The 24,660-nt window shown below is 36.7% G+C and overlaps 1 protein-coding gene across 1 annotated transcript in view; it reads left to right on the forward strand.

Annotated features, from left to right (window-relative positions):
* The window catches only part of LOC145981396 (uncharacterized), a 50,356-nt gene that overhangs the window by 24,731 nt on the left and 965 nt on the right, over positions 1-24,660 (forward strand). Inside the window, exon 4 of the mRNA XM_083114633.1 lies at positions 22,556-24,178. Coding sequence (XP_082970759.1) covers positions 22,556-24,178 — 1,623 coding nt within the window. The remainder of the gene's footprint in view (positions 1-22,555; positions 24,179-24,660) is intronic.

Raw genomic sequence — 24,660 nt, forward strand, 5'->3', positions numbered from 1 at the left:
AGCTAGTAGTATTATAACTTGACCATTTGCATATTAACAAAACAGCTTAGTGTATTTATAAGCACAATGCAACTTTTTCCATGTGCAAAAACTGGTTATGAATTGTTGATATGGAATGCTGAAAAAGTCACATCAAGTTTCATAATGTAATCTGGGAACAGGTAAATCACAATTTTGAAAGTCTTATATTGAGAGAAAACAATTAAGCGCTCTTTTATGATACAACAGAGATAAGTAAAAACATCAGTAATGTATTTTTCCAGAGTTTAAAAATTTAGTTCTAAGGTCATTCCTTTGTAGAAATGAGGTATTAGTTTCACAATTATGTAATATTATATTTTTTCACGATTCAATAAATATAAATATATTGATCATTTTAAAATGCACTGTACTATTCATGTTACAAATTATTCATAAATTATCACGTAAGTAATTCTACCAATTTTCACTAAAATATACATATATTTACATTTTTCCAATGAAGTTAATCATACGATGTTTCATGACAATATCATGTTACGCGATACAATTAAAGTGTACCGGATTCGAACGTACAACCTTCAGATTCCAAAGCAAAAACTGTACCACTGGACTAATTTGCCACAAGTTACGCGAGCTATGAATCAAATATACACTTTCTATTGTTTTTAAGCTTGAAATTGGAATCAAAATGTAGTGATTTAACAACTTATACTTGCTTTTTAGTTACAAAACTTGCCTTTGCACGTTATTTTATTTAACGTGTGGCACTAATTTATTTATGTAAAACAGTATCACGAAACAATAATTCTACAAATCTCAAATGCTGAAGCGTGTCCTCGGATTACACATTAGGAAACTTGCATTTTTATCTGAAAATCAGCAATGTTAATCCACTTAAAGTGAAAACCTGGAAAGATGTTTAGTATTTACGAAGCATAAAAGAACTGGCATATCAAGATTTAATCAAGACTAAATTTCATTTTAACATGGAGATGATGACTATGTTCACTCTAGTTTCACTTTCACTGCAACTTTCACTTCACGATCCATATTTAAGGACCACTACTACGGTTGTACGCGTACTACTGTAGTGATGGGTCGTTCGTGAACGAGTCGTTCCTTTTGAACGACTCCCTCTTGGGAACTGTGAACTGCTCGCTCCTTCGGAGTGAACGAGCAGTTCCTCTGCGGTCGTTCCTCGGAGTCGTGAGCTTTGAGTGTACGTTGTCAACCGCTCCTGCAGTTCCAGCTACGTCGATGACTCATGACTACGAGAGAGAGCGACGGTGTTTTGTTTTGTTTCTGCTGTGTACGTGCTCTGGTTTTCTTGTGGTAGGTGGAGTAGTAGGCGGAGTTCCCTCTCTCCTAATTCTTTTCACTCAAGCTAACTCCAGCAAGTCCTCCCCCACCCCCACCCCCTCACTTCAGCTGCACGAAACCAACATCGAGAGTGCTTGAGTGAGCGAGCTCCGGTGAACTGCCTCCCGAAAAGGAACTGCCATGACAAGTGGTAGTTCCTCAGGAGTCGTGAGCTTTGCTTGTATGCTGCCAACGCTCCCCGTCGATGACTCACTCCTACGAACCTGCGCGAGAGAGGGAGAGGGGGAGAGAAAGCGAGAGCGAGCGAGGTCCCGTCTTTTGTTGCTTGTTGTTGATAGTGGCGGTTTTCCGCTTAGTTATGCGTGCAACTCTGTTTACAACAGCAATGCTGCAGTAGCTCAACAATGAGGGAGGGATGAGCAAGTAATTCACCTTTAACCCTTTTTCTGGTATGTTTTCGCAACTCGCATTGCAAGGAACTGTAGAAGCAACTTGACAGATTAGAACATCATTATATCAAACTTACGACAACATTCAGTTTCCGTGCTGTTCCATTACCGTAAAGTAAAAAGTGGGGTTGGGAGGCGGAGAGAGCTTGAAAAATACAATGAATGCTATTCTTCGTAGTCAAAGGTTTAGCGTCCTTTCTTCCATTCTCTTATGGGTGTTTGTTTGACCGTGTATCCATTTAATTGTATGAACGTTTGGAAAGTTGGGGAGGGGCTACGGCCACCCTAGAAAATAAATTTTAACCTAAAATTTGTACATTTTACACATTATAATTTCATTTCAATCTCAATATATGATACTTATTAGAAGGGCGTTACAGGTGCATGCTAACTTCAAACTGAAGTTTTTTTTTTAGGAGATAATACTATTTTGGGAGAAAATATGCCTCATTCGACACCTTGGAAAAATACCTTGTTTACCCTTCCCTGGAAAAAAAAATACAGCGGATGTATGTTTAATTGTAGTAGTTTATCCATCTTATCGTCACAGTTAACCTAGCGGTACAAAAACGCAACGTAAAATAACCAAATAATCCAACAAAAGGCGCAGAATTTGGAAAACCTTTGTAACACACACACAAAACAAATACATTTAAATGTACATTTATATTTTATTGACACCATGAATTTAATACAAGAAATTCTCACCTAATAAACATAATTATATATCACTGCAAACTTATGCGAAAGAAAGAACTGTTCATTTATGCAAGTATCACTTTACTAATGCATCTCAAATATGAAAACTATCGAGAACTAAACCCTTTAAGATAGAACCTATTAATTAATTATTCTTATTAGGATAACATCTATCAGTAATCAGTATTACACTTTTCCATACAACATTGGTTCAAAATAACGGAAACTTGGAATTATGCATAAATTCAAGGACACCCTGAAAGTGCTTGCTTCATATTTGCAAGCCTCGCGAAAGATTAAAATATTGAAAAAGTATCGGCCGGTGTCGGTAAATATAGCTAATCCAACTGATATCTTCCGATACTGATACCACGGTTAAAAGTGGTTTAATGACAAAAATTATATTTGAGAGGTTGATTTAAGAGGTTCTTCAGTTACCAATTTGGTTTTCCTGATTTTTTAAAAAAATACTTTTAGTTGAAACTTTTGAATTTCTCAAAATTTCGGGAGGGAACTGCAGCCCCATGAGTCCCCCTCGACCCAATCACCCATTCAATATTACATAAATTCTGAATTCAACCTAAATTTCAGGATCTTACTAAACATTCTGTAGATACTCTTGTGAGGATATCAGTAAAACACATAATGTTCGTTCACTTCCAATCAATATATAATTCACTATTTGATATCGCTGTGTAGACAACAATGAAATTAATATAAACTATAAAGGATGGATAATATTGAGTAATCGGAACTCGACGTAGCTCATCGTCCCCCCCCCCCCCTCGAGAGAATCCACTCCCAAAAAGGCCAAGCACGGCGAAGCCGGTTGCCTAGGGGTAGCAAGCGAAAGCGTGGGTCTCCGCCTCCCTGCCTCTGCCTGAAATGCGAGCGAGCGAAGGGTGCATGTTGACAGGAAAAGATGTCCTGTAAGACTGGACAAAAAAAAAAAAAAAAAAAAAAAAAAAAAATCAGACTCTCAGACGTTTGGCAACACCGCTTTCGCCCCCCACCCCCCCTATCACACTAGCACAAGTGGAGACGAAAAGTCTGGGGTTCCTCAAGTCCAAACTCTAGCCGGAGTGACTTTAGTAGCTGTTTATGTTTTCTTCCATTCTTGCGCGAAGGCGGATTCCTCCCCTCTAATTTTTTCCATCCCCTCCCCCGCCCAACGAAACCAACTTGGAGCTGTGTTGGTATGGTAGCTCCTGTGAACGACTCTTTCAACGAGCAAGCTCCAATGAACTGCCTTTCTAAAAGGAACTGCCTCGTCCGAGAGCATGCTCCGTGGCCTCGTCGTTCCTTTGAACGACTCCTGGTGAACGACTCCTTTGGGTGAGCGAGCTCCGGTGAACTGCCTCCCGAAAAGGAACTGCCATGACCCATCACTATACTACTGGGCTTCGAGCGTATGCCGATAGTTTTGATGTTCGAGCGAAGAAACAGTAGATTCTGTAAGCCATCTAGCGTCATCCGTGCGAACTATTAGACGATCGAGCAAAAAGCCTCTATGCAGCACTCTAATGTAAATGCACTACATCAGTCCGGAAAATTATGGGGCACACTTTGTATTTCGCAATGCCAAATTTGTGATTATGTCATCCTAATTGCCGATAGCCCAAGTATTATGTTTACCTGAAACGTGTTATAATATATAATTTGTGTTCTCAATTAAATACGTCCCAATAGAACACATTAAAATTTATCAATTATTTCACTGTATCGCTATGTAAGAAAAGTAGTATTATAAGTAATGAAAAATTATTATCTATAGAACTGTAAATGCAATGGAGATATCACATAAAACAAGTCAAATAAAGCATGTGGAATTTCTACTGAGGAATACTTTCATACACAAAAAATTCATATATCTGAACACGTTATTTAAATGTAGCTTCATTGTGCATAACACACTGAAAGAAGATCGAAAACCATACGGTTTCAGTCATAAATTTGCACATTTTTTTTCTATATAGGGTGATTTGTATTTCGACCTATTCCTGGGAAGGGGTAATACTAGAGGACATTTGCAATAAATTTGACCCTATGCATCGGGTGTCGGAAATCGATGTGTTTCGAGTTACTGCAGTTTGTAGATTTTCGTGATATATTCCGACTTGTGCTCAATACTTTTGTGTGTAAACAAACTACTCCACCTTGGGCACTTAATTGACACGTTGCCAACAGCTGACGAAAGAGTGACTTCTGGGGAAAAAAATCATGCCCAAAATTCCCATACCCACAGAAAGAAACAGTCATTAGATCACACGTCATGAACAAATTTGGAAACTATCGTTTAAATCGAAGAGGATGACTCAAGAAAATAGTAACACACTGAGCGTAAAAATTACGAAAAAAAATCCTCGTTTCATAAGCTCTCCAAAATGATAGAAATGTTGTCAACTTGTAAATGGGTTGGGGAAGAAATTTGAATAAAAAGCATAGAGCAAGTAGCGGAGTTTCGTTTCTTTTCATTTACGCGAGTATTCGGGAATCTGTAGGAATATTCGGGAACACAACCCAGGCTCACTCTCTCGCTCAATTCCGTAATCAGTTATCTTCAACCATTGGGAGTTCGGACATCGCGTTGTTAACTAAAGGTTCACAACAGCTTTCGTGTCAAATGGATGCTTTCGAAAATGTAGAATACGCGGATATCGTATTGTTACGGGTTTTGTGATGGTGACGCCGCTGCAGCACCAAGAGACTACCACGAGAGTTTTAGTAAAGGAAATATACGGTTTCACCCGGAAATAATTGCAACAAAATGTTTTTGTACAAGATTGTGCGGAATGGTATAGTGAATAATATACTAAAAATCCGCCATCCAAATGTTTGGGGAAATCCACCATCTTGGAAAATGGCGGCAGAAATACGATACATTGTACACAAAAAGTGAAGATAACCAAAATAAAAGAATATAACATTTACTAAATTATGGTTTTTGTTTGATAGAGCTACCATTAATCTTAATTGAATTAGAAACACTCAAATATTTTCTTTAGTTTTTAGAATTAGCGTAAAAGTTGGTTTCTGACACAGAAAACAGCAAATATGTGAGAAACTATGTAATTTACGTCCTAAAGTCATTGAACCAAATTCATAGCTTATCATTTCCTCTAGAGATTGGTTTTTATTTCGTGCCTTTAGATTTAGGGGTTGAGGAGAAATGTAGTTTAATGCAGAGTCATGTGTTTTGTTAAATTTATGTGTTCCATTTCTTATGATATTGGTTGATTGATTCATTGGTTTGCTTTATCTTACTTCGCTTTCTGTGTCACTTTAGGCTAATTTGCGAAGATGGGAATGAGTGATGATATGATGAAATTGATGGACACTCACAAACATCCATGCCCAAGCCGGGATTCGAATCAGTGACCCCTGGCGTCGTAGCGCTATTATCATATTGGTGAGAATGTAATGCAGTGTTTCGTTCACGTGACGTTTATTACTTACATGTTGTTTTTGTTGTTTAAAGATGTATGTACACAGCGGCGGCGATTAGGCGTTTAAACTGAGGGAGGGGAGGGGCAAGGATAGTTTACTTTCTACTGACTGCAATTAGGGAGAAGCATATTGAAAATGGAATTCGGGCAGATGATTTTGGGTCAAATACACTGGCAGACAAATCTTAGCATTAAGAGACCATAGTGCGGGGACAAAAAGTGTCTATATGGGGGAAGGGGGGCTACTCCTCATTACCCCCATCCCTAATCGCTTAATATGATATGGTAAACTAAGGTTGTAAACCGGTCACTTTGCCTTAGAGCCCATTGCAGAATTTTTCGTAGATACCTGGTGCTAACATGTAAAATTTCATCATTTCCTCTACATACAGACGTGCACTTGTATCACAGGTGTTGCCCCTGATGCAGCAAGAGGAAAACATTTGCGTAACTGATTGAAGATGTAAACCCCAATTCCCAATACGCTCGGCTTTAATGAAATTCTGACGAATATCCAGCATTCTAATGTATTGCAGTCACAGAGCAGAAGCGTCCTGTTATCTTTCAGAGTTGAACCAAATGTAGATAAAGATTTTTCAGCACCTCAGACCTTACAGACTTACATTAGCATCTATTTCTGAATTGAGCAGGCCAAAGATTTATTGAACGTATTTCAGAAATATGCTCATTTGCAATGCACTATGCTTCTTCAAGTAGAGTGTGCATAAACTATCATAACTTATGATTCATAAGAAATGGAACACAAATTTAGGGAAACACATGACTGCATTAAACTACATATGTCCTCAACCCCTGACTCCAAAGGCACGAAACAAAGACCAATCTCTAGAGGAAATGATAAGCTATCAATTTGGTTCAGTGACTTTAGGACGTAAATTACATAGTTTCTTACATATTTGCTGTTTTTTGTGTCAGAAACCAACTTTTACGCTAATTCTAAAAATTAAAGAAAATATTTGAATCTTTCTAATTCAATTACGATTTATGGTACCTCTATCAAACAAAAAAACATAATTTAGCAAATTTTTTGTTCTTTTATTTTGGTTATCTTCACTTTTTGTGTACAATGCATCGTTTTCGAGATATTAATTTTTCTTTAATTTTTAAGTTGAATTTCTGATTTTTTCCAAACCTTTGGATGGCGGATTTTTAATATATTATTCACTATACCATTCCGCACAATCTGGCACAAAAAACATTTGTGTTGCAATTATTTCTGGGTTAGGCCTTTTTTCCCGTTCCTCTATTTCCCTATTCGCCGTTTACATGACGTGATCTTGCTTGGTACGACATATCGGCGCATTCGAGAAACGGGATCGGTTTCACGACGCCAAGGCTATGCTGGCAGACCCCGAGTTCATGATCCTGTCGAAGAGGAGGACATCGTCATGTTTTCGGCACTACTTCAACAAGAGCATTGGCGAGGCTTGACTCAATGGAAAGTTTTGTTCACTGTACATAGTACAGCACGACTGTATCCATACCAAGAAAATTGAAGGAAACTTCCCAGTCAACACACTAACGTTGCCACAACGTTGTATGAATGTTGTATTTATGATGAATGTTGTATGTTGCGGAACAACGTTGTGCCAACGTTGAAACAACGTTACAAAAATACATTCCGCTGAATGCGCTTTAGTTTGGAGGGTCGCCACCATGAGCGCCACAATCGTCAGATTGGAGTGTTTTGCTTAAGAGGCCATATCATGGGCAGCGGAAAAACAGACCTTCATTCAGAACACTTTTACTCGAAAACTATTTGAGGCATTTGAATGAGCTTTGTGGTGAATTGATAAGAAAGGATGAATCTTAACAGTGATTATCAAAATTTTTTTATCACTTCCATATTTTAATAGATATTATCTGTCAAATATCTCAGTTTTTGGATCGGCGTATAGAGCCCGATTCTAAGTTACTGTAAAAATTTAACCTTGCAAGCCTTTCTTGCATCCTTCCTGAGTAAACTGATTTTTTTTATTTTTCAAATTGAGAGGCCCATTGTGACAATACGCCATTGCAAACATTGATATGCATTTTCAAACACCTTTGAGAATGGCTTTATTCGAGCCATAGCGGGGCTGGCCATCGGCTGGCGGGGTTATGTTCAAGTCCTACAAGTTCAGCCGTCCGCCGATAGATATCTCTGACCAGGTTTTACTACTGTGGGCGTGGCTTGGATTACTTCTTCTTCTACCCTTGGCATTGTCTTTTCCCTTGGGGGCAGCTTTTGACCGTGCTCCGACCATTTCGGAAAATCCAAAGTTGATTTCCTTCACCCGGCTGTTTTTTTCATTGTGTTTAATTTGTCTTATTTCTATTTTCCAAAAGAATAAATACATTAATACAGAGACTGTCCCAATTGAATCTTACATAAATTATAGCAAAATTAAATTTGTTTTAAGTCAATTACATGCTCAAATAGGGTAATCGGGACTGAAGCTACAGGATACAGTGGGATCCAGACCACTGTGTAGTTCTACCGGGGATCGAACCTGAGACCCCTTGAATACAAGGCAAGATAATTACTACTAATTTCATCGAGGAAACTCAAGGACTTATTTGGGGAGGGGTCCGGACCCCTCCCCAAGAAAGACTTGCCAAGTGAAAAAATTAAATAATGTAAATATATTTGTGTAGCATTTATTACATAATCGATGGTTATAATTTCCTTTGAACTTATTGATTGATTTGTTGTTTCTAAGTCCACTTTTTGCACAGAAAGGCTAATCGGGACTGGACTTACAGCTTAAAGTGAGATTCGAACCACTACTTGCATCCACCGGGTATCCAACCCGGGATTCCTTGATTACAAGGCAACGACGATACCACTGCGCCATCTAGGAGGCCCACTCTTTGAACTTATTGGAAGAAAGATTGGAAGTAGGGGGCTTAGAAGGACAGTACCAATTACCAAAGATTTATGCTTGCACGCTACTATTTATAACAATATGCATAAAATATTAATCAGGAACTTTACTTTTCGCTAACCGGATCTAACATTCTCTTTTATTCAATAAATATTCAATTATTCATCAATTTGAAATGAATTTCTTTGCCAGGGCACTTGTTTTATATGCAAATTATGCCGATCTTAACTACAGGTAAGCTAGATAATGAATACTTGCTGTTATCCGATCTTTTTACCTATTTATGTGATAATAATATAATTTTAACTTAAACATCATATTATTATTATTATTCCTGACACAATTGGTTCGGTGTATTTCTAGATACGTGCCTTGGAAGGCCCTACAGAAATTACAGCGAAAGGAAGTGAGACAGTCTGGTCCCCTTTCAAACTCTAAATCTTGTTCTTGTCCCGAGTTATGTAAACGCTCTTTCGTTTTCGTCTCGATCTCTCAATATAATTTCAATTATAGTCACATTAACTTCAACGCATTTTAAAAATACAATTTGTGTCTATACAAAGAACACGCTTGGGCAATACATTCACATTTAGATTGGATTGATTTGGTGTTTAAAGTCCACTTTATGCACAGTAAGGCTAATCGGGACTGGACCTACAGTTTAAAGTGGGATCCGAACCACTTGTGCCTCCATCGGGTATCGAACCCGGGACCCCTTGATTACAAGGCGACGACGCTACCACTGCGCCATCGGGAGGCCCATTCACATTTAGAGAACACCGATGTATTTCATAAAGAGGTAAGACAACTATGCTGAAGGTAGATATTTAAATTTTAAATATAATTCACTGCACATTCAATTATACTATATGTAATGTTATGTTATAATAATGGAACCTACATCTTGCAATTTTTTTTAATTCTAGTTTCATTAATATTTTACTTTGGATATTATGTGAATACATTAATCGTGATGGAGGGAGAAAACACACCGGAACGACAAGTGACCGGCGACACGTGTCGCTTGAGAATTTCACCAATCGAGCGTAGGCATCTGCGGCCTGTCATGCCGCTAGGGTGTGAAACGTTTCTGCTGATTGGCTCGTTCCCAAGCGACATATGTTGCTTGTCGCTTCGGTGTGAGTTCTCCCTAAGAGGGTGAGTGACAATGAATTCAATTACATCTTCATAGCTTGTTCATGACTGAAAGAAGCTACTCGTGTCGCATGTCGCTCGGACTGGGACTTTCTCTCAATATCGTGTATCATGTCGACTCGGTTTGTTGTTCGTGCATGTTTTGCTTTAAACTGTACAGGCTCTTGTTGCTTGATGTGAATGTTCCGTGTCGCTTGGGAACGAGCCAGTCAACAGCAACGTTTCTCACTGTAGCTGCAGACCGAAGTGACAAGCGACACATACCTCTAGAGAACAATCCAATCAACAGTAGTGTTGCCCAGGAGACGAGACTTTGGCCTGTCTCGTCTCGTGGAAATGCTGTGAAATGCTGTCTCGTCTCGAAAATTTTCGTTTGTCAAAGGGACACATGATCAATCTCGTCTCGTCTCGAATTTTTAAAAGCCTGTCCCGTCTCGTCCCGTGGGCAACACTATCAACAGCAACATCTCACACAGCTGTAGAATAACATGTCACACAAGCCTGCGTTCAATTGGTGAAATCCTCAAGCGACACAGATATTTCACACCGTCTAAAGCAAAATATTCACTGTGCATGCGCGAACAACAGGCCAGGGCGACACGATGGACGGTATGAAAAAGAACTCAGTCCTAGGGACACACAAGCAACAGACAACACAAGCAACAGACAACACAAGCTGAATGGTTGATTGCGTTTATTACTGAGAGCCAGTTACCAAGAGACACGTGTCGCTTGTCGCTTCGATATCAAATATCCCTAAAAGAAAGCAGCTTTTGAAGCACAGTATGAATAGTTAGTAGGTAAGCAGCAGTGACAAAACATATGATTGATTGATTGATTGATAGATAGATAGATAGAAAAAAATTTCCTATAAATCCGCACCCTAATCATAACTTATTAAACATATCAAAACATATTTTTCATTCATCATTTTTTTACGCTTACAATAACCTCTAATTATTACTAAATCAATTTTTGTATTTTCCATCTAATATCTTATTCTATTTAGTTCTTGCCAGTAGGCACTTTATCTTCTTATGTATATATATTTTTTGGCCCCCATCTCATCAGACTTATCATTCATTAATTTCCTGAATTATCTCATCCAACTCGTTTGCATTTCCACCCTTCTACATAGGAGTTGTAGCTTTCCTGGCGACGTCCATTGAACAGGGGTTCTCGGGTTACCAGCCAGGTCAAATCGGCGTTAGCTTCCATCGTATACATTGATTTCATCTTCAGGGATGAGATGTTGTTACTATGTATGTGCTCGAAACGTTGGAAGAAAACGCCGATTTAATCTGGCTGGTACATCTGTTCGAACCCTTCTACATGCTAAATTGAACCAACAATCTTTCGTAATCATTAAACAGGATGGAATAAATAGCATGGAGGCTTTTGTAATATTAATAATTTGAATTACTTCCCCATTAAAAACTGAGCATCCTCGATGGCGCAGTGGTATCGTCGTCGCCTTGTAATCAAGGGATCCCGGGTTCCATGCCTGGCTCAGTCCCGATTAGCCTTACTGTGCATAAAGTGGACTTAAACACTAAATCATTAAGAATTCATTTTAAAATTTTATAATGAATTTCGGGTGAAAGATTCAATATACTAACCTCCATTATTAATTCAATGCCTAGAGAATTATAAAAAATGGGGGGGATTGTATTTATATACACGAACGCTCGGGAGCCAATATAAGTTTACAACCTGCAAATCGGGTTTTCTCTACCGATTCAACCAATTCAATATCTCCAATGTTGTTTGTGTTGCACCTGATTCAAAATCGGTCATAATTTATTTCGGAAATTAGTTTTGGGAGGATAAAGACCATCGATAGGAGAGCTTGACTGCCGTTCGATTCCCGGAGGGGAGGCTGAGGAAAGTGGGCTCTCCCACTGCATGGGGTGCATCTAAGTACAAGGGACTCTACTATATAACTACGTGGGAGCATAGAGACGATTTGCATCGCCTCTATAAATAAGCGAGACTGTGAATATGTAAAGAGCCACCACCACCCACCCACCAATACGTCTTCAAAACACATTGCATAATGCAGGTGCGTGGCTTTACCAATTTCTTTCAAATACAAGTAGTTAATTATAGTAACAAAACATCTTTTTATATATAATTCGATTTTTCAAAATTACAATAAAATAACAAAGCAACCCATTTTGTTGTAATTCTATAAACAATAAGTTAACGTAGGCCAGAATCAGTAAACTTCCCGTTCGGACAAATGTCGCAGTTGAAGTAGTGGTCTAAACAGGTGAAAAGCTGCTTACTCACACGTAATCTGACTTAAATTTGGCATAAAGCAGTCGATTTTTTAGTTTGAAAGACCTTGTGACATTTGTCGAGCCGGGATGAAGTTCTTCATAACTAATGGGATAAAGAAGAAGGAAAATTTAATTCGTAACACTACTAACGGACTTATTACGCCATTCGCATGATGTAATTAATAAATACAATAATTCTAATTACATGATTATTAAAAAGCAAACATTTCTTTGTAAATAATAATGTAAAATGCCTGTTTTTGACCAATCCCTCTCCTGTTGTAGGTTTGTTATCCATGAAATATCAATCTGGAATTTTTTGTTTCACAGGTACCTGTCATAGAGTAATCTTTACGCTGTAAATATCAATTTTTTTAGACATCTGGGCTCAAAATTTTGAAAAAGAGAATAAAGAAACGATCAAAGAGCTATAACAGTAATTCAGCCGAAATACTCTGATATTACATAACTTCCCTAACAAAAATATCCTAAACTTTGAATTTTGGTCAAAATCAATATGTTGAAAAAATACGCGAAACATACAATGTAGCTTGAAATGTGCTGAAAACAATGTTTTTTACCCAAGCTATCATTTTTCTTAGATGAGTTATCATAATTACCGCAACTGTCTACAAAGGCTAAAAATGCCGCAAATAGAAAAAGTAGACCATTTTCTCAATTATTATTTTTCTGGACCACATGGTATTAAATGACCATATTTTGCTTTAGACCTAATATTAATTAAAATATGCAAGTTTGATTAAATTAGTGCATATATTGTGTATCAGTGAAAGTTTTAAAGAAATAGATCAAATACATTTACAGAGTTGGTTTTATGCAAGGATAATGTTGGAAAATTTTCCGCTTGAAATCATTCACACTGAGAATCGAACCTGGGTTTACTACGTGGCAGTCCGATGTCATATTTTCTCTGCTTTCTCATATATCAGTATTTACTCAGTTCCATATTTTTTAACATTCACATTCAGAACATAAACATCCATGTCTTACTCGGGATTCGAACCCGGGACCCCTGCTGTCGTAGCGCGCTGTCCTAACTACCTCGCCCCGGAGGTCAAATAGTAGACTTCTGGGACTCCTTATTCGTTGAGGAGAAGCTTCCACAATTATGTATGTTACAAGCCACATATTGTTGCTGCAGAACTCTATATTATCGTCTGGAATTTTGACACGAAATGGTAAGATCAGCTTTTGGCAATGAAGACCCGAAAGCAAAACCTAGGACATGTCTGAGGAAAGATATGCCAAGGGTTTTACGACAAGTCAATTACTAACTGACCAGGTACCGGAGGAGGCGTGTTCTTGAGGGCCTCGTGAAGCGGGCCTGGACAAAACATCTGGTGGTGTAAACTCTGTGCGTGCTCTATCGGCAGAAGGAAGGCGAATTCGGAAAAGGCCTTTCCATGATATACAGTCTTAATCTGAATTTGTATGTGAAGTGTACAGTTGTTCGAAGCAGTAATCGAAGTTAAGTATTGAGGTGAGTGTACATTTATTTTAATACGGTTTTCTTACATTTGTACTTGTCACAGCCCCCTCATAACTTTGGTCATAGTTTTTGTTCTTTCTTTGGATATAGTTTATGTTCGTACTTTTTTTAGAGAGGGGAGACTGAACCTGGCTGCCTAACAACGTATTGCAAGCAGTTTTCACATCGCTACCAACGTTAAAAAAATATAACCGTAAGTTTGTACACTTAAAAATATCTTGGAATTTTTTATGTTTGTAAGGAAAATTAATACAAAGAGGGGTCAAAAGGAAATTAACTGACTGCCTAAGCTAACAACAAAGGCAAGAAATCGAAGACCGCATGTTCACTGCCATAAGTATTACCAATAAGGCAATTACTGGAATGGTTCTACGAATTTCAAATGCGTACTATAAAAATAATGTGTTTTTGGGGACCAGTAGCGATGTATCATCCAGGTATTTTTGCGAAATTTTGTTTTTGCTATATAGTTTGAGCTCGTATAAGACATTGTCCAAAGGTTTTTGTACCATCAAAATCGTATTTACGAACCTATGGCGTTCCGAAATATATATAGAAAAGTGGTGATCTGTTCATCATGATTTTTTTTACGTTTTATATATTTAATACTGAGAGACCGAACCTGGCTGAATAACCTATCAACAAGGGCAAAAATTTCAAATAAATGTGGGGTACGATCAGGCAGATTAAACACTGGATTTTCTGGAATTTCTTTTTTATCCGATGTCACGGTTTTGTTGTTTTAAGGCCTCACCAAAAGTTTTAGAATGGGGAAACTCGTATTTACGCAGATACGGATGTTCCGAAATATACCCGCAAGTAGGAATTTTTAAACTTTTCATCACAAATTTTGAATGCTTTGCATAGATTTTAATAGAGAGAGAGAGAGAATAAACCTGGCTGCCTAACCTAACAATGAAGGAAAGAAACTGAAATTAACATGTCTACAAGGATTATTGAAGTACAGTGTGTCAGATGAAATGTTAGTTTTTATTTTGAGGCTTTTGCGAAAATAATCGTTGATAAACAGGTGAATTTCGATTTTTTCCCTGGTTAGGTTAGGCAGCCAGGTTCAGTGTCTGTCTATTAAAAAATAAGATTGTTGAGAAGATATCATAAAATTTGGTATGTGTCAAGGATAATAGTTTTTTGGCAAATGCCGTGTTCGATTTTTTTATAATCTCTCTTTTTTAAAAATATATAGTTGAGAACATTTCACATAAAAGCGGTTCTGTGCACCTCTAAAAATTATCATTGTAAACAATTGTATTTCAATAGTTGTTCCTTCGTGTTAGGTTAGGCATTCAAGTTTAGTTTCTCTCTATGCACAATTATGCAAAACCTTCAATTTAATATTTACAGCATTGTTTTGTTTGTAGATTCAAAGTAAAGTGATAAAAATTTTCTTAAGAATAATGTTTACAACCAGGATTGGACTGTAGATTCGTAGTACAGTGATTTCTTATGCCAAGTTTGCTAAATGTACAATGTGAAGAAATCTTGTAATTTATTTTGTAATCATTGAGAATGTCAATTTAACATTTAAAGTTTATTTAGATGACATATAGAAAATTGAATAAGATGACACTTTTTTTGGTACTGCCCATTATGCACCTCCAGTCCATTTGAGAAATTTTTTGTTCCCTCCATAGATTTAATGTTTTTGAGACATTATCAACTAAGAAGTTTGTTTCTAGGGAAATATCACTGGAATTTTAAAATTGGATTCATTTCAATTCAGGATAGAGTACATGTGACACAGTAACTTGTTTGAATAATGTTTGTTTCATTACACCTATGTGTATTTCAGTGGTTTCAAAACTTTTCCAGCTGCCCCCCTTTGTTTTAGATGGGAATGGTCCACATGTAATGATCTCCCTCTCACTTTTCGAATCTAAAAATATAAGTTTGATGTACAAAAAGATGCACATAGGAATAATGTATAAATTGCATACACTGAGAAAACATTTTTAAATTTTCTTATTACAGAAAATTGTGAGGTAAAAAAAAAAAAGGTAAAGTGCTCCCCTGTGCTAAGCACCACACCATGTTATAATTTCATTGCACCCTGATAATATCAAAGTCCCAGGCCAGATGTTCTTAAAATTAATATTTCACAAATGTAATGATTTTTCTTGTTCATGATGCAAAATTGACATGTCAAAACCATGTATTTTTCCCTGATATTTTACAGTGCTTGGATAAACTGTAAATGTTGTATACTTTTTCCTTAATTACTTGAAAACATGGGTTTCCATCTTCAGATAACTGCCTGAAATATATTTATTTCTTGACACTGAACAAGCCAGTCATTGAACTTGTGTATCATTAGACATATTATTTTAGTTATTTAAATGCATGGAAATGCAGTATACAATGTGTTCATTTAATTTCTTATTTCTCTTCCAAATGTAAATAAATAAATAAAATAGAAAAAAAAAAACACCTTCCAAAGATGAGGACTCAGTAACAGTTTAGTATATCGGAAACACATTAAAATCGGATATTTTGTGTTTCTCATGGTTCGTACTTACCAATTGTGTATTGCGGAGCATAGTTCAAGGTGCCATTATGCTTTTTACACGAAAACAAACACAATTTTTCACATACAGGGTGATTTCTTTGATTCCTTTCCTCTCTTCCGCAACACACAATATGGCGGCCACATGCAGTGTTTCCAACCTTCTTCACCGAAAAATACCTACTATCGTGTTCGTCACCAGTGGAAATTGTACATTATGCACGGGTAGCTGATGGATAGCCCCACGAGCCATTCACGTATAGCCCCACAAATCATTTCCAATAAGGTTAGGTTAGGCAAGCATAGTGAAAAAAAGGGGTTGGGAACACTGACAGGGGCGTGTGTCGGTGAGATATTTCTGTTTAAAAATACTAGATTTCCCGGTCAAATATATTCCACGATGAAAGAAAATACCTTGACGAATGTTGTAAACCTTAGACGAACTCATTTCCGTAAGTAGTTTCTTCTGTAAAAATGAAGAAATGTGTTTCCGATACACGAAACTGTTACCGAGGACTCTAGGAGAGCATGGTACAGAAACTGTTGATAAGACTGTATGACCAATTATTTTCTTCTCTTTTGCCTTGTACAGCTTGCAATCATGAGTCCTACAAAACGACAAGCCCAACAAGTTTGTAAGGATAACTCGGGAATGAAATTAAAATTTCGAAGGGCAGCAAAGATAGCCAAAACAGACTTGGAAAACTTGTATGAAAGAGCATCAGTAAATATACAGTTATCAAAAATCTCACCAATAAGTTATCCGCTTTCATCAGCATCCAGTTCTTTACCAAGTGCAAACACTGACTGCAGTAATCCCAATGGGCAACATTCCCAGGAGCAGAGCTCTATGCTGCCGAGCGCATCCCCAGGTTGCGGATAGGGGAACGGCCTACAGATATGTAGGCTAGCTGCGACAAATAAGCAGTTGCGGACAAGGAGCGTCAGTGTCAACAGGATGTGGAGAGAGTTATTTCTGGCAGGATAACTCTCATTTAAAAACCACAAAAATCCAGCGACGACACTGAGACATGGCGAGTAAGTGCCGCCATTAAATAAGCACTGCCCCTGCTGCCTTGCAGGTAAGAGAGGGATCTCTAAAGGCTAAGGGAAGGAAAACCCTGACAGAAAACCAAGGGGTAGGAAGAGCCCTTAGGCGTGGTGAAGCCAGTCTTCCTAGGGGTAGGAACCTCGAATACAAATCCCTGGTCCTCCAGGTTGGGGGTTGGACGTAAGGCCAGCACCCTTACCCCGTAAAACAACCTCCCGCTACGAACTCTCAGACAAGCAAAGCCGGACGGATCTATAAGAGATGACCCACGCAATGTAAAAGGCTAAGGAATGTGGATTTTAATGTGGCAACCTGGAATGTCTGTACCATGCTCCAACCAGGCAAAATGAATGAAATTGCAGATGAATTAATAAAATATAACATGCAAATAACAGCATTACAAGAGATAAGATGGAATGGGGATGGATGGATCAAAAAGAAAGAATTCTCTCTTATGTATAGTGGGCATCCAACAATTAAAGGAAGGAATGGCACAGGTTTTTTAGTTACTGGAAATGCGAGGAAATGTATACTCGGATTTGAACCAATAAATGACAGAATATGTAAATTAAGAATAAAAGGAAAATTCAACAATATGACCTTTATATGTATATATGCACCAACCGAAGACACAAACAAAGAAGATATTGAACATTTCTATAGTGAACTGTCAGATGTATGTGACAGAGTACCAAAACATGATGCATTAATTCTACTGGGGGATTTTAATGCAAGAGGAGTATCAGGCAGATTTTCCCTACACAAAGAAACAAGTGACAATGGAGAAAGGCTGATACAACTAGCACAATTACAAAACCTTGATATCAGTAGCACCAGATTTAAGCATAAAAAAATCCACAAAGGGACTTGGAAAATACCCGGTGAACAACGATGTAATCAAATTGATCATGTACTGATCAATAAGAGGAGAGCTACATTAATAATTGATGTCAAAACATATAGAGGACCTAGTTGTGATACGGATCACTATCTTGTTAGAACTAAAATAAGACAAAGGATTAGCATGGTTAATGATGGAATATACAAGAAAACTAAGAAATGGAACATAGAAAAATTGAAGAAATCTTCTATACAAAATACATACAGACAAGAAATACAAACAAAACTCGATGAAGCAGGAGAAGAAGATGATGTAGAAGTCGAGTGGGATAATTTAAGAAACATCATAGATAGTACTGCTGATCAGGTTTTAGGAACCAAAGCATATGAAAAAAATGAAGATTGGTATGATGAAGAATGTAAAAAGGCGGTTAAAGCAAAAAATGAAGCTAGAAATAGTTGTCTTAATAGAACTACAAGATCAAATAGAGAAAAATATGAAAATCTGAAAAAGCGTGCCAAGAAAATGTGTAGAGAAAAGAAACGCCAAGCAGTAAAAACACAAATAGAAATGTTACAAGAACTAAACACCAAAAAAGAATATAGAAAATTCTATCGAACCCAGAAAGTTATAACACAACAGTATAAACCAAGAACTAGAAACTTAAAATCCAAAGATGGTCAAATCCTAACTGAACAAGCAGAAATAATGAATAGATGGAAAGAACACTTCCAGGGAGTTCAGCACAACCAGGATTTAGAAGTGCCCTACTGGAATACGACGAATCAGCAGGATAATGAAAACATATTAGTTGATGCACCAACATACGAAGAAGTGGAGACAGTAATTAAAAACTTTAAAAAAACGAAAGCACCAGGAAATGACAATATGAACAGTGAACTTATACAAGCAGCTGGAAAAGAAATGTATCGTAGAATACATAAACTTATAATTAATATATGGAATCGAGAACAAATGCCAAATGATTGGAACATAGCACTAGTGTGCCCTATACTTAAAAAAGGAGATAAAACAGTCTGTGAAAATTATAGAGGCATTTCACTACTAAATAACCTATATAAAATACTTGCAGCAATAATTAACATCAGACTAACTGATTATGCCGAAGATATTATAGGAGAGTATCAAAGTGGATTTAGGAATAACAGAAGTACAACAGATAACATCCTGATGATGCGTTTGATATTCGAGAAATGCTATGAATATGATATAGATTTGCATGTTTTGTTTATTGATTTCAAACAAGCCTTCGACTCAATATATAGACCAACAATATTACAAAGGTTACAAGAAATTGGAATACCAAATAAATTAGTAAGATTAATCCGAATGACAATTCAAAACACTAGAGCCTCAGTTAAAATTGAAAATTCAAGATCGGACTTTTTCGATGTCATGACAGGAGTCCACCAAGGAGATCCTCTTTCAGCAACATTATTTAATTTAGTTTTGGATTCAGTGATTAAAAAATTAGATGTGAGAGGAGACATCAGTTCTAGACTAAAACAAGTCACAGCATATGCTGACGATGTAGCTATTGTAGCAAGAACTAAGAAAGCTCTTTCAGAAACGTTTATAAGTCTAGTAGAGGAAGCTGCAAGAGTAGGACTCCAAGTCAATGAAAAGAAAACTAAATACATGAATATTAATAGAACAAACATGAATAATAACAGATCAATATTAATAAATAATTACTCTTTTGAATGTGTTAGTAACTTTACATACCTTGGATCTACACTTAACGAAAACAATAAAATAGAATCTGAAATAGATGAAAGAATAAAGAAAGGTAATAAGGCCTATTATGCAAATGTATCCCTGCTAAAATCGAAACTTCTGAAACGAAATACAAAAATGAAGATATATCTTACTATGATAAGACCAGTGGTTACATATGCTGCTGAAACCTGGACCCTAACACAGAAGGATAGAAACAAATTAAGTATATTTGAGAGACAAATTTTAAGGAAGATCTTTGGCCCAGTACAGATAGAAAATGATATATGGAGAATAAGAAATAATGTGGAACTAGAAAAATTAATCAATGGTGCAGACATTATAAGATATATTAAAAGTCAAAGAATTAAGTGGTTAGGCCACATACAAAGAATGGATAACATGAGAACTATAAAACGTATACTAGAATGGAAACCTATGGGAAGGCGACCAATTGGAAGACCTAGGATGAGATGGATTGAAGATGTATGCGAAGTTTTAAAGATTCTCAAAGTTAGAAATTGGAAAGAAATGGCAAAGAAGAGGAAAGATTGGAATGATTTGTCTGAGAAAGCTAAAACCCACAAAGGGTTGTGATGCTAATGGAAGAAGAAGAAGAAGGTTAGGCAGCCAGGTTCAGTGTCTGTCTATTAAAAAATAAGATTGTTGAGAAGATATCATAAAATTTGGTATGTGTCAAGGATAATAGTTTTTTGGCAAATGCCGTGTTCGATTTTTTTATAATCTCTCTTTTTTAAAAATATATAGTTGAGAACATTTCACATAAAAGCGGTTCTGTGCACCTCTAAAAATTATCATTGTAAACAATTGTATTTCAATAGTTGTTCCTTCGTGTTAGGTTAGGCATTCAAGTTTAGTTTCTCTCTATGCACAATTATGCAAAACCTTCAATTTAATATTTACAGCATTGTTTTGTTTGTAGATTCAAAGTAAAGTGATAAAAATTTTCTTAAGAATAATGTTTACAACCAGGATTGGACTGTAGATTCGTAGTACAGTGATTTCTTATGCCAAGTTTGCTAAATGTACAATGTGAAGAAATCTTGTAATTTATTTTGTAATCATTGAGAATGTCAATTTAACATTTAAAGTTTATTTAGATGACATATAGAAAATTGAATAAGATGACACTTTTTTTGGTACTGCCCATTATGCACCTCCAGTCCATTTGAGAAATTTTTTGTTCCCTCCATAGATTTAATGTTTTTGAGACATTATCAACTAAGAAGTTTGTTTCTAGGGAAATATCACTGGAATTTTAAAATTGGATTCATTTCAATTCAGGATAGAGTACATGTGACACAGTAACTTGTTTGAATAATGTTTGTTTCATTACACCTATGTGTATTTCAGTGGTTTCAAAACTTTTCCAGCTGCCCCCCTTTGTTTTAGATGGGAATGGTCCACATGTAATGATCTCCCTCTCACTTTTCGAATCTAAAAATATAAGTTTGATGTACAAAAAGATGCACATAGGAATAATGTATAAATTGCATACACTGAGAAAACATTTTTAAATTTTCTTATTACAGAAAATTGTGAGGTAAAAAAAAAAGGTAAAGTGCTCCCCTGTGCTAAGCACCACACCATGTTATAATTTCATTGCACCCTGATAATATCAAAGTCCCAGGCCAGATGTTCTTAAAATTAATATTTCACAAATGTAATGATTTTTCTTGTTCATGATGCAAAATTGACATGTCAAAACCATGTATTTTTCCCTGATATTTTACAGTGCTTGGATAAACTGTAAATGTTGTATACTTTTTCCTTAATTACTTGAAAACATGGGTTTCCATCTTCAGATAACTGCCTGAAATATATTTATTTCTTGACACTGAACAAGCCAGTCATTGAACTTGTGTATCATTAGACATATTATTTTAGTTATTTAAATGCATGGAAATGCAGTATACAATGTGTTCATTTAATTTCTTATTTCTCTTCCAAATGTAAATAAATAAATAAAATAGAAAAAAAAAACACCTTCCAAAGATGAGGACTCAGTAACAGTTTAGTATATCGGAAACACATTAAAATCGGATATTTTGTGTTTCTCATGGTTCGTACTTACCAATTGTGTATTGCGGAGCATAGTTCAAGGTGGCATTATGCTTTTTACACGAAAACAAACACAATTTTTCACATACAGGGTAATTTCTTTGATTCCTTTCCTCTCTTCCGCAACACACAATATGGCGGCCACATGCAGTGTTTCCAACCTTCTTCACCGAAAAATACCTACTATCGTGTTCGTCACCAGTGGAAATTGTACATTATGCACGGGTAGCTGATGGATAGCCCCACGAGCCATTCACGTATAGCCCCACAAATCATTTCCAATAAGGTTAGGTTAGGCAAGCATAGTGAAAAAAAGGGGTTGGGAACACTGACAGGGGCGTGTGTCGGTGAGATATTTCTGTTTAAAAATACTAGATTTCCCGGTCAAATATATTCCACGATGAAAGAAAATACCTTGACGAATGTTGTAAACCTTAGACTAACTCATTTCCGTAAGTAGTTTCTTCTGTAAAAATGAAGAAATGTGTTTCCGATACACGAAACTGTTACCGAGGACTCTAGGAGAGCATGGTACAGAAACTGTTGATAAGACTGTATGACCAATTATTTTCTTCTCTTTTGCCTTGTACAGCTTGCAATCATGAGTCCTACAAAACGACAAGCCCAACAAGTTTGTAAGGATAACTCGGGAATGAAATTAAAATTTCGAAGGGCAGCAAAGATAGCCAAAACAGACTTGGAAAACTTGTATGAAAGAGCATCAGTAAATATACAGTTATCAAAAATCTCACCAATAAGTTATCCGCTTTCATCAGCATCCAGTTCTTTACCAAGTGCAAACACTGACTGCAGTAATCCCAATGCCTTTACACAAAATCCAATTGGTGCTGAAACTCACATTTCAGTGGAAAGTGAGAGCAGTGATTCTGAATATGATGACGAAGTATATAGTACCATGGATAACAAATCTGATGATACAATGCATCCGCTGGAAGAATTATTGCGAATGTGGGTGGTGGAAAATAATGTACCCCTGCTTCATGTCTCAAAACTTTTAAAAATCCTGCAAAAGTACCATAATGACTTGCCTTCAGATGCTCGTACACTTTTGTGTACACCACAGATTAGAAGAGCAGAACCTACTGTAACACCTGCATTAAATGGAAACTTCCAATACTTTGGCATTGAACGAAATTTACTTCTGAGAATGCCACTCTTGCCATCAAACTTCAGTGAGGAACATTTACATCTTGCATTTAATATTGATGGTATCCCAATCTCTAAGAGCAGCAGCACACAATTCTGGCCTCTTCTGTGCACAATAGATGAAGACAAAGAACAAAGTCCATTCGTTGTTGCGCTGTTTGTTGGCAACAGCAAGCCACATCCTGTGTCAGAGTACTTAGCAAAATTCATAGAAGAATTATCATCAACTGTAGAAAATGGGTTTCTGTACAACAATATGCACATTAAAGTAATCATACGAGCTTTCATATGTGATGCTCCTGCTAGAAGCTTTTTAAGATGCGTCAAAGGGCATACTGGTTACTATTCATGTGACAAGTGTGAAGAGAAAGGTACCTACTACAATAATCGTGTCTGTTTTCTGAATGTTGAAAATTTATCATTAAGGACTAATGAAAGTTTCATAAACATGACACAGAAGGATCATCATACTTCCATATCACCACTTTGTGCTTTATCGCAGTTAGACTTGATACAGAATTTCCCCTTGGATTACATGCACCTGGTGTGCCTGGGAGTTATGAGGAAGTTCCTTTGCTTGTGGGTGAAAGGGAAACCTGCAACATACAAGCTATCATTTCATCAAGTACAAGAAGTATCTTCATATTTGGAAGAATGTGGCACGACATTTCCATCAGAATTTGGAAGAAAGCCAAGAAGCTTGGCTCATCTTGATAGGTGGAAAGCTACGGAATTCCACCAATTTCTATTGTACATAGGACCTACAGCATTAAAAGGTGTATTGAAAGAAACCCACTATGAACATTTTTTGATGTTGCATGTAGCCATGTCAATTTTAGTGCAAAACAGATCAAGTGATTTGATGAACTTTGCATCTGAGTTGCTGAAGATCTTCGTTAAAAATGCTATCATTTTATATGGAAAGGACATTGCAGTGTATAATGTTCATTGCTTATTGCATTTAGCAGAAGACGTCAAATTTCATGGAGGCATTAACAGAATATCAGCCTTTAAATATGAATCTTACCTGGGTAAACTGAAAAAGCTTGTACGTTCTCCGCATCGTCCATTGGAACAAGTTGCGAATAGACTGAAAGAACAGGAAATACTAACAAAATCTAAAGTTCAAAATCTTCATTCACCATTGAACACTTTGGTAGATGAACAGAGTCATATCCAGCTGACAAGACAGCATAACGATGGTCCATTACCTGCAGAATACTGCTCCTATTATCAATATCAAAATTTGTTTGACTCCAAATTGCATTTACAGTTAAATGTAACAAACAAAGACAATTGCTGTGTGTTTGTCGACAATACGTATGGCATAATAGTAAACATAATCAGCAGATGTGAAAGCAGGAACTGTAATCCATCAACCATATATGTGTGTGTACAGAAATTTAAAACTTGCAGTAGTGTATATAACTATCCAGTGGACTCTATTTCATATTTTGGTGATTGTTTAGCTGCAAACATCTCAAGGACTGTTCTTGTGATAGCCTTCACATCTGTTAAAAATAAGTGTGT

The sequence above is a fragment of the Lepisma saccharinum genome, chromosome 29 (genome assembly GCF_977018435.1).
Source record: "Lepisma saccharinum chromosome 29, izLepSacc3.1, whole genome shotgun sequence".
NCBI lineage: Eukaryota > Metazoa > Arthropoda > Insecta > Zygentoma > Lepismatidae > Lepisma > Lepisma saccharinum.